The sequence below is a fragment of the Synchytrium microbalum genome, assembly GCF_006535985.1.
Source record: "Synchytrium microbalum strain JEL517 chromosome Unknown SmJEL517_scf0006, whole genome shotgun sequence".
Lineage (NCBI taxonomy): Eukaryota > Fungi > Chytridiomycota > Chytridiomycetes > Synchytriales > Synchytriaceae > Synchytrium > Synchytrium microbalum.
This window is the reverse complement of record NW_022158355.1, coordinates 592,691-607,922: the sequence shown is the minus strand read 5'-3', so window position 1 is coordinate 607,922 and position 15,232 is coordinate 592,691. Positions and strand designations below refer to the sequence as shown.

Genomic DNA, 15,232 nt, shown 5'->3' with positions numbered 1-15,232 from the left:
ATTTAAGAGTATTACTGAACACTCAGTACACAGCTTAAATGAAGCCGCATCATTGAGAACCGCCAACCCTTTAGTAGAAGACTGGTTTGGAAAAAGTGAAGGGGAATTGGTGTTGTGTGATAAAAGTTGGTCTTGGGCTTTGCAAGCAATCCTTTTCAATAAAGGAAAGTATGCTGGCACTTCGTATGTGGATGTATCTGTCCTGTGCCGAGAGCTTCGACGATGTTTGTTGGAAAGCAGGAACATCCTGGTCAAAAAAGTCATCACCGTTACGTTCTCCCACTTGATGTCGTCGTATACCAAGTTCGACTGTTACCATCTGATGGTCGTAGATAAGGTGGGCGTGGAACACTATTTCATTTATGAAAAAGTCTTGGTTTACACATTTCGTTTTGTTTACTAGGTTTCACATCGTTGTGCAGTCGCTGGTTGTCCTTACATTCATGATGTGGCCGAAGCTAAAAGCCTTACCAAGGAAAGAATCATTATGGCCATTACCTTGTTTGACTTGCTCGAGTATAGTCACATTGATGATGACGCTCTGTATGGCCAAGTTTTCCAATTCTTCCTCAAGCGTAAGATTATTTTTCGTGTTTTTAATCGCAAATGATGTCTCACCCTTCTTCTTTCCTCAGAAATTCTTCCTCTATCTGGAGTAACGACGGACTATATTGCTCTAGACGAGATGAGAAGAGGCAAGAAAGGGCGTAATCTCGTACAAGCTAATTATTTCTCATACTTGAACACTTTATCGTAGACCCTCGAGTCAAGTATATTATCCAAACCTACCAAAAAGACGCACTCACGAAAATGAGTACCTCGTCAACCTCCTCCATAATTGCAAGTACACTTCGCCTCGTCTCTGCAGGCTCTGTCGCCAGGTGCGATGTGGAGACCGAGATGCCACCTAGGCTGGCGGGAACGAGTCGAGCCAAAGCTGTGTACGAGACCTTAAAGTCCGAACTCCACCCTAAGCAAAGTGACAAAAGTATTCCAGGTCACTTATTGTTTAAGGCAATTTCAAATCTTCACCGGTTCGCTAGTCTCCCTTGGGATTCTGATGCCGATGCTCACCCACAGTAATGCCGGGTTTCTCGTTTCTGGCAAATCCATGGTCCAACTCTAAATTTTTGAACGATAGGCAATTGATCAATCTGATGGAGAAGTATGTGACATTCTCTTTGATTCTGCACAGAAAATTTGTAGATGTATTGATCCCAGATCGATACGTCTACGAGTTTTTGGTGATGCAAAATGCACCTCTGGCTGACGCATTGCGAATGCATGGAAGGAGTCAGGATCCAGAGACTTTCTTCCATCTGAAATATGTTGTTGGTTATGTGATTGATTTATTGTCGAATGATGCATCCCTCCTCGTCAATTGGTACGTTGAAGGTGTCCCAGAGCAGCCATCACATTCAGTTAACCCTTTGTTGCATATTTTTCATAGGTTGAAGTGCTGGAAGGTGTTGGAAAATGAAGCAGCTCTCCACGTCACTTCCCTGGTGGTGATACTCATAGTCATCGCCGTGAATGTCAAAGACTTGGCTGGCCGTGTCACGGACTTCGGAAGAGTCTCCTTTCCATCTCTACTCAAGCGTTTCAAGCTGGCTCCGGACTCTTTAAGCCTTTTTAAGGTAAGGCGTGTTTCTTTTCCATACATGCAACTCTTCTAAATCATTACGCCGAATTTTAGGAGTCCAAACCCTACAACTTCAAAACCATCTGTCGCGAATTCTTGGTCAAAATTCAAGAACCCGCCAGATACCTAACCAAAACCTTTGCAATGAGGTTCGACCCACTTCCTTTCTGGGAAAGATTGAATATTGAAGAACGCCACGGTCAAATCTCCACATTTGCCTTCAAACCGCAAAGAATTAGCACAAAAGGCGAAACCACAACAAATCTTGCTGAAAATGTGGCTGATAATGCAATGCAGCAAGCATATATTGAAAAGGAGATTGCGAGAGATCAGATTGTTGATATTGAGTAAGTTCGACGGGAAACGGAAAAGCCACAGAAACTCACCCCTTCCCTTATTTTTAGCACTTGGAACAAGGCGTTGAGTCCTTCAAAGTACTTCATCAAAGACGTGTTGAAACGACTTCTGCTTGAAGCCAGAGAACGACTGGAAAAATCACAGTCTTGGAGGTCCATGTATCATGCTATAAAACGCCTCCAACCTCCTCCCGATGAAGATTTTAAGAATCTATTTATGAAAGACGGGGTCAAGATTGTAGAAATTTTGTCGAAAAAGAGAGACGAACTAGGTCGGTCCATCGTGCTCATTCAAGGAAGACCGTGCGGTGGTTTAACAGCTATCTTATCCTTGATTCTAGACGCCTTTACTAAGGCGGATTTGTCTCGACTTGGTTTTTTGACCATTGATGAAACTCGTGATGAAATGTTGGATGCCATCATCGACTTGGATGATGTGCGATCCACATTGAATTTGAAAGGAGGACAAGCCTTGGACTCGAATCACTTGAACAAGTGTCTGGAGAAAGGACGAACTCTGCTCAGTGAACTGAAGGAAAAGTGGGCTGGGTAAGCTAGCCGAACATCAGCGAAGCCTCGATCACGCATTGATTTCGATTTCTTTATAGCCCACTCAGGAAATTCAAAAAGGCAAACAAAAAGAATGCGTCCGCCAAAACCGCGAAAGAAGAAGAAGCTAGTGAAGATGAGGTCGACATGTCGTCATCATTTGCCAAAAACTAGAAGATAAATCCACAAGAGCCATGCTGTGTATAAGAACGGTGTACCAAAGAGAAGATTTTCTGTTTATATTATTATTTACACATATAAAACATCGTCCAAAAGATGTATAACTCAGCTAGTACAATAAAATCCTCAACCTTTCAAAAGTCTCGACTGCTGCGACGTTTTGCAATAGTAGATTTTCTATGTTTCCTCCCTATAGAGTACAGTAACCGCACAGACATCCTTCACCTCTCATTGTTGCTGTGGGGCAAAGCACATTAAATCACGCGTCGTCTGGAGGAAGGTCCTACCTTTCTCGCATTGCATGGCTTCTTCGTGGGTGCTGTCTCGCTGTTTTATTCAATGTCCGTCGTTGTCAACTTCTAAAAACCAGCAGAGAGTATGGAAATATGTGGATTTTGCTTAGAAACCACGAGGCAAGGGGAGGTTCGCAAAGCTAGTGGTCTAATAATCACCATCTGTCGTAGATCTTTTCGGCAAGTCTTTGAAGGCGCCCCTTGCATCAAAACTCACTACATTCGTTTTTCACCTTAGCGTCTGGTCAATTAAACAATCTTAAAATAGTTAGGAGGTTTGGAGCGCTAATGGGGATGCTTTTAAACTGTAGGCACAGCAAAGATCTCGACCGCCTGTGCTTTCCTTTACACTCTTCAAATACCACACAGGACCTCGGTTTGGTGCCTTCAATACAGTTATAACATTGACCACGTTGATGGGACACTCATGAAGACTCTTTGTTTTTTCGGCCAACGAACAGAAATATGTGTACATTGTACAATCAATAGCTAAACGTAAATCACGTAATTTGTCACCCGAGTGAGTGCCATTCGCTTTGCAACTCTTTGACGAAGTGAGAGGTGATTCTCACAGATTAAGAACTAGCGTGGACACGCACCGTAGCCACCATGTGAGGTGACGGCAAGTCAATAACAAAACCAACCAACAAGCACCATAACACAATACTATGTTCCAAAGGTATCCATCTAGAGGAAACTGTACATTGCATGCAAGAAGTAATTACAAAAAATCGAAAACAGTTGCTCTAGATAGTAAACTGATTAGGTCCGAGTATATATCCAGTTGGAATCTATGCAAGGAAAACAGCAAAACTTAGCATAAAAAACGCTGTACATCCTTCAAATGGTATTCGCACTCAAACACAAAACAACTCACAGAGGTATCATTCAAATCCGTAATAAGCGCATTCATCGTAGCAGCATCAGCAGTATGTCTCCAATCATTCCATTCACCAGACTCGTATTTAAAATACTCGAAATGTCCCACCATCTTCAAATTCGGTAGCCACGATCGAGTTTCTTGAGACATGTATATTTGCCGCCACCATGCTTGTTTGCGTGGTATGGCGTTGGATGTGGAGTGTGGGTATGGTGGATTGTTTGAGTCTCTAATTTTTAGAGTATGAGATAATGAAGCCCTTCCAGTTTATCCAAATTCCTGCGACTTTAGATTCAAACACATGCGAGCAGCCCTAATCTTACTTACGTGTACCCCAAATATCCATAGTGGTATTGAGCAGCACCTTCAGCAAGTGCATATGGTTTGCCTTCCTGAACAGCAAAGTCGTAAATATTGTAAAACGACAAGTCAGAATTCTCAGTTCCATTGCCGGTGACAGTATCAACGAATCTGTAAACCCAATCTGGTGGATCTACACGAGAAAACGGACAGCAATCAACAATTGATGAGCTATTGTTTTCTCGAATTCACCAACAACATACTCCTTGATGACGGAATATCACTTACTGTTGTCGGTATCATAAACATTTCGCTTGAAATAAAGCGAATTGCCAATCCAGTCTACATATTTGGCGCCAGGCCAAAATGGAGTCCATGCTATGTGAGATGAATGTCAGGACTTGGATCAATTTGCCACAGTTTAGTTGCTTACGATCTACAAAACGGCAAGAAACAAAACAGTCAGAACCAAAAACGGGAAGAAGAATTCTGATGCATAGCAACACGTACTGTCTTTCCCATCAATCGAGCCGTCCTTGTTCGTATCCATCAACTGCTTATCAGCATAACTTGACGGGTATCCAAACGGAGAACTGTCTGGCCCAATCGTATTTGGTGCCCATATCATAGCCGTGCTCTATAAAAAGAAATCATTTATAGAAATATCTGGTACTGTTCGTTTTTTGTGCTGGAGTGCCCTCTCCTCAAAAACGTTTCTTGGCTTACAGTAGCTCCATAAGTCTGCAACGCTGTCCATAATTTAATCCACGATGCATTAAATGCAGTCGGCTGTTGTCCATACGACATCCAGTTAGCGTTGAATTCAGGCAGCCATCGTATCATGATTGGAACACCGCTGTTCTTGTTGATGTCGGCGCATGTGTATCCAATGTCTATTTGAAAAAAAAGGAGACGATTAGAGCCAAACATTCGTTCACATAGAGCATAGAGCGTTCCTTGCTTTTGTTAAAACGATTTCCCAATCTGCTTTCATAGAAATAGCCTACCATTAAAGACCGAATCTGAGATACTATACGAGCCCACAGATATAGTGACGCCCATTGCGGCACCTAAACTTCGCACAGATCCAACATAGTTGTACAATGTCCACTTTGCTCCAGAGAAATCAGATCCAAGTGAACTATGAAGTATGATGGCAATGAGGTTGAGGTTGATGATTGAATCTTGACAATGTATTCCTATTTGCTTTTTTTCTTTTCGCACTGAGAAACCAGACATCAAGTACTTACACGAAAAACCAAAAGATGGAAGGACCAAAGCTTTGCACTCTACTAGCTCCAAGCTTCTTCGCAGCCGCTTGCCAGCTTGACACCCAGGCACTCGGTTGTTGAGAATCAGGCTGCAAGTAATTCCTAAGACGTGACGAGATGTCAGCTTCTAAGGACATTCACTGAAGATACTGTCTCCTTGCTTTTGGTGCCAGGCTGGGAAAAAAGAATCTCGGCTTCACGGGAAAAAGCATTTACATTCCTTCACTCACGTTGAATAAGCAATATGAACACCAAACAGCATAGCACTGTTCGGAGGTTCCAGAATAACACGTTTTCGAGCAGGAGGATGATAAGCACAGGCATCGAATCGAATTTTCGTGAATCGGAAATAGTGTGGATCGTATCCAGGGTGTGTTGGTTGATATGCTGACTTGGTGTTGAAGAAGAATTTACCAAAATAAATGTAACGTATTCTTGTAAAGTATTCTCCTGATGAGATTGCAGTCTATTGGTGGAGGAGGTGAGAGATTAGAAGTTGTGTTGAAATCATGTATTGGAACCTTTGGTCGTTTCTTTTGAGCATGAGACAAATATCAACCAACCACTTACAGGATCAGTAGAGTTACCACCTGCCAGCAGAGTGTGTAAGTTGATATAAATGGTTTGTTGTCGTCCAGTTGCAGGGACATAGATGGGATCTGTCCTGATTGTCGTCTCGACACTTGAGCACGTCGAGTCGAAAATGTCGAAAGCTATACTAAAGTGCGATACAGGCGGCACAGTCACATCCAGTAGCAAGAATGTATAGTTCTGGTTGTGTAAAAGTGTGAGTCAACCAAAAAAATTGAGAGCAACACGCCACACTAGCACGTACAGTAGCATCAAATCCACATTCCTCAATCCCAGGCATGGGAAACCCAAACAAGAACTCTGACTCTCCACTCGCAGGTTGTCTTGGGGTTACATTCAACAACCCATTCTTCTTTTCAGGAGAGTAGCTCGAGACCCCTTCGAATGAATACGTTCCATTGTACAATGTAGTGAGTGAATTGTTGACTGTGTTAATTCCCGCCGCACTCATATCGTCCAGCATGTAAAAGAGTATTCCTGGCGATCCAGGACAATTGGCAGCAGTGTCGTTTGTGCCATCGCCTGTTGTCGTGTCTGCTGGACCTGTTGAGATCGAGTCGTATCCTTTGCCTATATGATGAGAGTGTGTGAATGAGCATGCGATGTTAAATTTGAGCAATATGAGTGTGATCAAGAGTAAAACTGGCAGATGAGCGATTGGATGATGCACGTTCAAATATTTCGATGCAACAATTGTGGCCAAGTTCTAGCTTGTTCTGGTGGACTGGAATCATTCCAGACCACAGAATCACGAATTTCAGGATGCAGAATAGCGATTCAACCTACTATGCCACCATGCACCGTTGGCTGGAGTTGGTTGGCCGGCATGCACAATCTTTGTAAAAAGTAGCAATGCGCCCCACAGCACAACCTGTGTGCAAAAGGTCATTGTTCTGATACGAGAAGGGAAGCTAGATTCCAGTACACGTAACGAGACCTAGTGATCCGGCTGCAACTAGAGTTGATGGTGTCAAAAGCAAAGAGCGAGGTCTCTACCAAGCCAGGACCTTGGCAAAAAGAAGGGGACTTGTAAAGTCGAGTGGATGCAATAAATTCATCAATTTAATATAGCCACACTGTGATTCGTGATTCGACGTGTTCTTGTCGACTAGATCCACGTCGCTCGTCCGCGCTGTTGTAAGTCTTGCTTGATCGCGATTATGACTTTTGATGGTCGTGACATCCAATCTCCAAGCATAGCAGCAGTAAAGATCCACCTGAAAACTGCATCAGAATCAAATAGAAAACGGGATCTCTTTAAACCACGTAGCTCCATTGCACCTGTCAAAGTCAAAATATCCAAACATCCTATAATCAACAATGATCACTAGAAGGGCAGCAACCACATCAGCTTGCATAGCACTATTCCTCTTGCTAATACCATCATGTTTTGCTACATTTGCATTGCCTGTGGCTACTGCTGATCGTGTAATTGTCTTGACGTGAGTTCACATTGAAGTGGGATTATTTGACCTCTTTTTGCCATTTGAATTATTGATCCTCATGATACGACTGCTAACATTATTCATTCATATCGTTTAGAGATGCCAATTTCGACAAGAAAGTCACCGGTGGAGAATGGCTTATTGAATTGTATGTTCATCATTCGGCGAGTTTGGTAGAGGGGGTTTTTTGCTAGTGGTCCGTAGAAGCAATGTCCAACCATATTTGAAACTCACTGTTGATCTCGCTTCCTCTACATTAGCTACGCAGAATGGTGTCCTGCTTGTCAAAAGTTCAAAACCGACTACGAAGATGTAAGCAGTGTTATTACCCAGATCAAGCACACTCCCTAACTACCACCCTATTCACAGCTAGCTGAACTAGCTGCCCGTGAAAAACCAAAAATGAAACTCGCAAGAGTCAATATTGACGAAAATCCAATCATCACTGCACGGTTTCTTGTATCAAGGTACGCCAAGGACGGCGAACAAGACAGAAAAAATATTCCACAAGAACTTGATCATGCATATGTAATGCAGTTACTCAACGCATCACACCTAGACTACCAACTCTATATCATGTTACCGACAAGAAGGGATACAAGGAAGGTATACCGTCCGTCTCTGTCTAGATTATCGTCCAAAACTCGTCGTCCTCTTTTTTTCTCGCTCTCTCTCTCTCTCTCACTTACACCATCACACTCCAAAACACACATATAGTTCGAACAATACAATCAATACGTGTCGGAACACTGGCTGATATGATTATGGGAGACGTATTCGACAGTATCCCAGTCAACAATTCATTCATTGGACCGTTCTCAATACTGTACGAAGTGCAATTTAACTACTTCACGGATCCTTTTTTGCTGCGACAATCATTCTCATACAATTACTCTCAATTAGGGGCAGAATACTAGGCTACGCAGGCGCTGTAGGCCAACTGTTAACTGGCGCTGCATCATTCTTGCAACAGTACTTGCCGTAAGTTTAAGTTTCTGAGATATCCTCATCCAGTGTAACTTTTCAATTCCCTTTTTTTCTTGCTATCTCGCTCTAACCTCAATCCAACGCACAGAATGCCAATAATACTCCTTTTATCAGCAATACTATTCGTTCCCATCATCTACATCCTGATCTTTTTCCCAAATCCAGCTAGTACCGCCAAACACGAAATTCAGCACGACTTGGATGAAGACGATCAGGAAGACGAAGAGGAAGATGACTATGATGCTGTGCCGTATAACGATGATGAGGATGACGATGATAATGGCAGTGGCGGTGACGACGAAGAAGCAGCAGATTCAAGTTCTGAGAAAGACGAGAAGAAAAAGGACAAGTGAAAATGTGTTTGATGGCACTTGCGTCGAGATCAAGTGGTTTTTTTTCGCTCTGATGTATAATATAATGATTGCAAAATCTCCCACATACACGTATTTAATATGCTAAATGCTTTATATTTTACAGCTCTTTCCAATTTTATACAACAAAATCTATTCATCATCCATCAAACCAGATGATTCAGCCGTACCCGGCGTAGACACAGCTTGTACATCAACCATTTCAACATCCTCTTCCTCGTCTTCATCACGTCGTTGTTCCTCTTCCTCTTCATCATCGTCATCATCTTCATCAAGATCCACTTTTCTCGTATCAATCTCTTCTAAGAAGGTAGGTACAGCTCCTTTTACTATGCCAGACTTTATCTTGTTAGTCGTGCTGCTACCACCACTGCCAGTACCGACAGCACCACTGTTCCCACCATCATCGACATTATCAGCAGCACCCTCCTCAAACGGATCAAGCACATATGCCGGCGTCCCCGCAAACTCTCTCCAATCAATAAACTCTTGCAAACTCCAATACTTGACGACAGTTCTAAACATATACTCTTCAACCGCCCCTATATACTCCTCATGTCTACCATTATCACCACCACCACCACCATCCTTATTCGCAGCATTCAAAGCAGCATTCTCCTGGAAATCATCCACATCCAATCGATGCTCCAAATCTTCTTCTTGCTGTGCTTGCTTTAATGCTACTCGATCAGTCTCGTCTTCGGCGGCAGCTAGTGCTTGTTCCCAGTCAACGGTTCCACCTTTGGTTGTGATAGAGTCGATGGATGTACCGCCTAGACCGTCTCCAAGCCAGTCGCGCCAGTCGGATTTACGGACATAGTCGGTGGTGAAGTCTCCTTTGGCGATAACAATGTTGTCGAGGAGTCTCTTTTGGTTTGCTTTTTTGAGCATGTTTTCTTCAATGGTGTGTTCACTGATTAGACGGTATATGTGGACGTCACGAGTTTGACCGATACGATGTGCGCGATCTTGTGCTTGAGCTAAATGATTCATATGGATAGGTCATAATCAGTACGGTTTTTCCGTTGTTCGATGACTTGATTTCTCTGACAAACAAAAAATATCCACGATCAATTTGGTTAACTCACCGTCCATAGCGGGATTCCAGTCACTGTCATAAAATATAACAGTATCAGCTCCCGTCAAATTCATACCAAGACCACCACTACGAGTTGACAAAATAAAGACCAAGATCCTTTTATCCGTATTGAAACGTTCCATCAGCACTTGTCGCTGCTCTACTTTGGTTGCACCATCAAGACGTAAATATCGGTGTCCATGAATATTGAGGAATTGTTCAAGGACATCTAAGATAAGATGTTGAGAGTTGTTAGATTTCACAAAAGAAACTACGCCAGTTGAATACAGTTGTTTTTGTTGCACACAACAAACACCGAACGTACCAAGCATTTTAGTCATCTGCGTAAAAATCAATGCCCGATGACTTCCAGCCTTCAGCTTCCTCAACAAACTATCTAACGCCTGTAATTTCCCACAATCATACTGCAGCAGCCTTTTATCAGGAAATGCAATCGTCAACCCCGTAGCCACATTATGTACCAACTGAGACGTAGCAGGCTCAGTGCTCTTAACCAACTCAACCGAATCATCATTGTACAATCCAATGACCCGTCCCACAATCCGTACAGGTGGCGTAACAAATGCGAAATGGGTCAAAACATCTTGCAACTCATCTGCTCGTCGCGAGTACGGTGCGACTAGATCTCGTAATGCATCTGGCAAGTCTAGTAATTCGGATTGGGTGGTGGTGGGTAGATTCACCATATCTATTGCTCGTCCACCTAATAATCGAGCTTGACGACGTAGCGACCATCCATATATCGGGCGAGAAGTACTACGGAATCTATTTACATATGCGGATTGTTTCGTATCTTGCAAAATCTGGGCTGCTGATTCGGCATGTACTGTCTTGATTAATTCAGTCAACTTCCAAAAATTGGGCGTTTGTGGAGCTATAGCCCGTAATCCTGCTTCATTCATCTCAGCAGCCTTGACAGCTTGTTCAAAAGCACCTCGACAATCAAGCTCACTCAAGATTTCACCATCATATGCAGACATGGATTCGTGTCGAATCATATTCGATAAATTAAACAAATCCAAGTTGATATTACTATTGGCTTCAGCTTCATCCTGATTTTTGAATAACTGTCGTTGAATCAAAAATTGATCCAATTCCAATACATCCATTACTTGCGATGACATTATAAACGACGTCAGGATGGGCCGTACTTCAAATAGGTCTGGATGATTACATACTTTTCTTAATTGCATCAGACAATTGATAATGCTCATATAATTACCAGATGCTAGATTTTGACGGGTTTCTGCTCTGGATAGGAAATCATCATATAGGAATCGTTGTCGAGTAGATAATCGGCAATACAAGACATGCTCGTATTTACCAGGCATCTGCTTCTCTACATCCTTTTTGAGACGTCGTAGCAAGTATGGTCGTAATACAGTATGTAGTTTACCAACAGTTTCTCTCGTCTCGTCATTCATAGTATCAGTAGTCTCGATCATTTTATCCATCGGGTTGGAAAACCATTCCTGGAATTCCTTTTGATTGGCAAATCCAGATGGCATCGTACTTGTAATGCCTTTAGGCATTAAAAAGTACAGCAAAGACCATAATTCCATTAGATTATTTTGTAGTGGTGTTCCAGTTAATAGCAGACGACGACGTGCATTAAACATTAATAGATTCTGCCATCTCTGCGATCGAAAGTTTTTGATATTATGAGCTTCGTCCAAGATGAGGTATTGCCATTCCTTTCTTCGAAAACTGCCATGGTCTTGTAATACGAGTTGATATGAGGTTATGACTACGTGGAAGGCATTGGGTTTTGACCACCCTTGACGTTTCTCTTTACGTTCTTTTGGATTACCATAATACGTCAAGATCTTGAAGCCAGGAGCAAACTTTTTGAATTCAAATTCCCAATTTAAAAGTACTGAGGTTGGCACAATAATGAGATGTGGACCTGCAGGTAAATTCAAAGTCAATATCACCTGTTCATGCGGAGACACGCCTTATTTGCTGTCGCGTCTAATTGGAGTAATACGATATCACCGAGAGTAACTTACCCCAGATACCCTTGTCAACAGCCAACCACGACAGTAGCGATATAGTTTGAATAGTCTTGCCGAGACCCTAAAATTTGGACAGGCGAAAAAAATTATTAGCACATCCGGGAGCAATGTTCAAAGGAACTGAGCACACGCATTACCATCTCATCAGCCAATATCCCATTAAGCCCATTCCGATACAAATTAGCCATCCAATCCAACCCTACATGCTGATACTCTCTCAGAGTACCCTTCAAAAGAGAAGGAATTGTCGTCCTAACAAAGGTACTCGACAGCGTAGTACCCGTAGGAGCAGCAACCTCAGCACCTCGAACACTATTCATATCTACATCTGTATCATCAGGTTGCTCTTCAGCTACGGATTCTTCATGATCTCCAACTTGCTGATCAGAGTCATTATTTTCAGCATCATTCATATCGGTATCGGATGCTTGCTCGTCACGAGCAGGTGAGTTTTCGACATCGGGAGAGGGAGCAGGTCGTTTGCCTCTGGCTGTTTTACTACTTTGTGGCCGGGAACCATTAGCTTTCGGTGGATTGTCGATTTGCATCATATCACGACCATATTGGCCTAAAAGGTCTTCGATGGGAGCATCAGCATCATTTTGTAATGCTTTCAGCTCATCGTCACCACTATCTGAAGCTTGCTCGTCAGCTTCTAGGGTGGCTTCATCGTCTGGTTCTTCATCTTCCTCTTCAAAGTCAGCCTCACTCTCCTCTTCGTCGTCTGCATCATCTGCAGAAGAGGAAGCGGTATCATTATCATATTTTGAGACTAGTTTTTCTGTATGGCGGCCGTTCTCGGCTTTATCGGGTTGATTATCTTCTTCTTCGTCTTGTTGATCATTATCATCTTCGACACTACCTTCGTCCTCGTCGTTTTCTTCTTCCTCCTCTTCCTCCCCCTCCTCCTCTTCATCAACGTCATCAGAGTCTGGTATCAAACCAACCTGATAACCACCATGACGAGCCAACAGTTCTTCTATAGGCATATCAGCTTCTCGATCTAGTTCATTAACTTCGCCATCTTCACTATTGCCGTCTTCATCGACCTCCATGGCGGCTTCACCATCAGAGTCTTCTCCTTCTTGATAATCATCAGAAACAACGTCACGAGGATTCGATTCTTCTTTATCGTCATCACTCTCGGGAGGAGCAGACATTCGTTGGGCATCAAGGACTTGTTGTGAGTGCTCAATGATAGCGTTGAGTTGTCTTTTACCAGCATGGGCTTCTTCAACATCAATCAATTGCTTCCATTTAGCTCGGACAATCTGCAAATTTCAGTAGGAAATGAGCCAAAAGAACGGATGGAAGTTATAAAACATAACTACGAGTTCAATCATACCGCTTCAACAACATCCCACTTCTTTCTGACTTCCAATGCAGTAAGTTTAGCCAATTTCCTAATACGTTTCTGCTCATCACGTTCCAGTTTTAGCGTATGAGCATGACGATCATCGAAGAAGCGTACGACAGCCCTAGCCAATTTCTTGGCCATGGCAATCTTCCACTTCCGTTCTTCTTGAGCAGCCTTGGCAATAAACATCATTTCATCAACCAGATACTGCATGTGTGTCTTTTTCTGTACAGGCTCTTGGGCAGCTTTCAAACCTCCCTTACGATGTGATGTTGGTGGAGGTGGTATGGGACCTTGTAGTAATCCTTCTTGTCGAGCAAGATATATTCTATGTGACATGTCGCCTTCACTTTTGGCTCGGAATTCAGCTACTTCGGGAACGAGTTCGTCTTCATCAATCCATACGAACGAGTCGAGGTAGTCACGAACGGTAGCGAATTGTTTGGAAAATATTGGTGCTGCAGGTGGTCGAGAAGATGTTGCATCCGAGTCCGCCTGAGCAGAAGCTGGTTTTTGATTACTGATATCTACTTCTGGTGGTGGGATATTCTTCCACAAGTCGTAGACATGTTCATACTAGATTAGGAGATCGATGTTAGATTTCGTGATACTCTGGTTTGAAGACTCAGAAAAAAACCAATATACCTGCTCCAATCCTTCAGAATCATCCAAGGCTTTCTTTTTTTCAAACGTCAGCATATCACCATTCAAAACTTCTAAATGATGCAATTCCCTGACTCGGGTATCATGATCTGCAATAAACTCCTTTAGACCATCCTTCTTATGCTGAATCTCTGTCCGTTTGAAGGAGCCGAACTGCGTCAACAGTGCATGAGGCTTTTCATCTTGCATTATATAATCCTTCATCGAGATAAAAAATCAGTTTAGGAATTATTTTAAGATCTCAAACTAGAATTACCTTTCTAGGATCCTCAGCCAAACTCCTCTGCAATATCCGTTCATAATCTTCAGCCCACCACGGCGGATGAAGCAATGGTTGCTGCTCAGCTTTACTCGGTTTGGACGGAGACGACCGATCCAATCTATATTCGATCGGTGGTGATTCATCACGCCCGTCATTTTGGCTCTCATGTTCCTCTGCTGAATCATCAGGTACAGTGATAAGAGACAGTTTACTAGCTGATTTTACACTAGATAACGGTGGTCGACCACGAGGCTTTGGCTGATTGCCTCCACGTCGCTTGTTGAACTTCTCGAGAGGGGTTGCAGCTGGCGATGATTTACTCGATTTGTTTGATTTACGTGATGATGGTGTTGCATCGTTCCGTTCCAATTTGACGGGAGTCGAGATATGGTAGGATGCATCTTCTTCTCCTCCTCCTCCTTCTTCTCTGGATCCTTTTGTCTGGATCTTTGGACTAGAACCTCTAAAAATCACGAAACGAAAGCGTATCAGTAAATCAAGAATGCAGTCAAATACGACAATAAATATTTTGAAAGCTGCAAATTACGCTGATTTCCTCCTCTTTTGCGGTTTGGTATGGATTGTGTCAATCTCAAAGATTTGTTTCGGTTTCCTAACGCGCTTGGGCGATCCACCAGGAGTATTCGTAGCCGAAGATGATGCACTTGCACCTTCTTCTCCTCCTCCATCATCATTAGCACCCGCAGCAGATCCAGTCATGTTTGGTGCTTGAGGGTTAATGTTTAATAGAGTTTCCTGTCTTGCTTGATGTCGACGATGACTAGTGCTGCCATCGCCTGCTTCGGTTTTGATCCTTTTACTAGGTTGCTCTTCTGCATCTTCTTCAATGTCAATGTCCTCGTCTTGCATGGTCTGTAATTTGAATGTGTTAATGTCGTCAACTTTTTGGATATTCTGCTTCGTTACGTTCAGTCAATCAAGAGGCATTCAGAGCCATATAATTGCGACGC

General features: G+C 42.9%; 1 protein-coding gene across 1 annotated transcript; it reads right to left on the bottom strand.

Moving 5' to 3' along the window:
* Nucleotides 1-8,997: 8,997 nt before the first annotated feature.
* Nucleotides 8,998-15,131, bottom strand: SmJEL517_g01823 (uncharacterized protein; the record flags this gene model as incomplete). Its single annotated transcript, XM_031167751.1, has 9 exons — nucleotides 8,998-9,845; nucleotides 9,954-10,172; nucleotides 10,269-11,870; nucleotides 11,974-12,040; nucleotides 12,117-13,250; nucleotides 13,325-13,912; nucleotides 13,982-14,197; nucleotides 14,256-14,724; nucleotides 14,809-15,131. The coding sequence occupies 9 exons, from the start codon at nucleotides 15,129-15,131 to the stop codon at nucleotides 8,998-9,000; spliced, it is 5,466 nt and encodes a 1,821-aa protein (XP_031026283.1).
* Nucleotides 15,132-15,232: the final 101 nt, after the last annotated feature.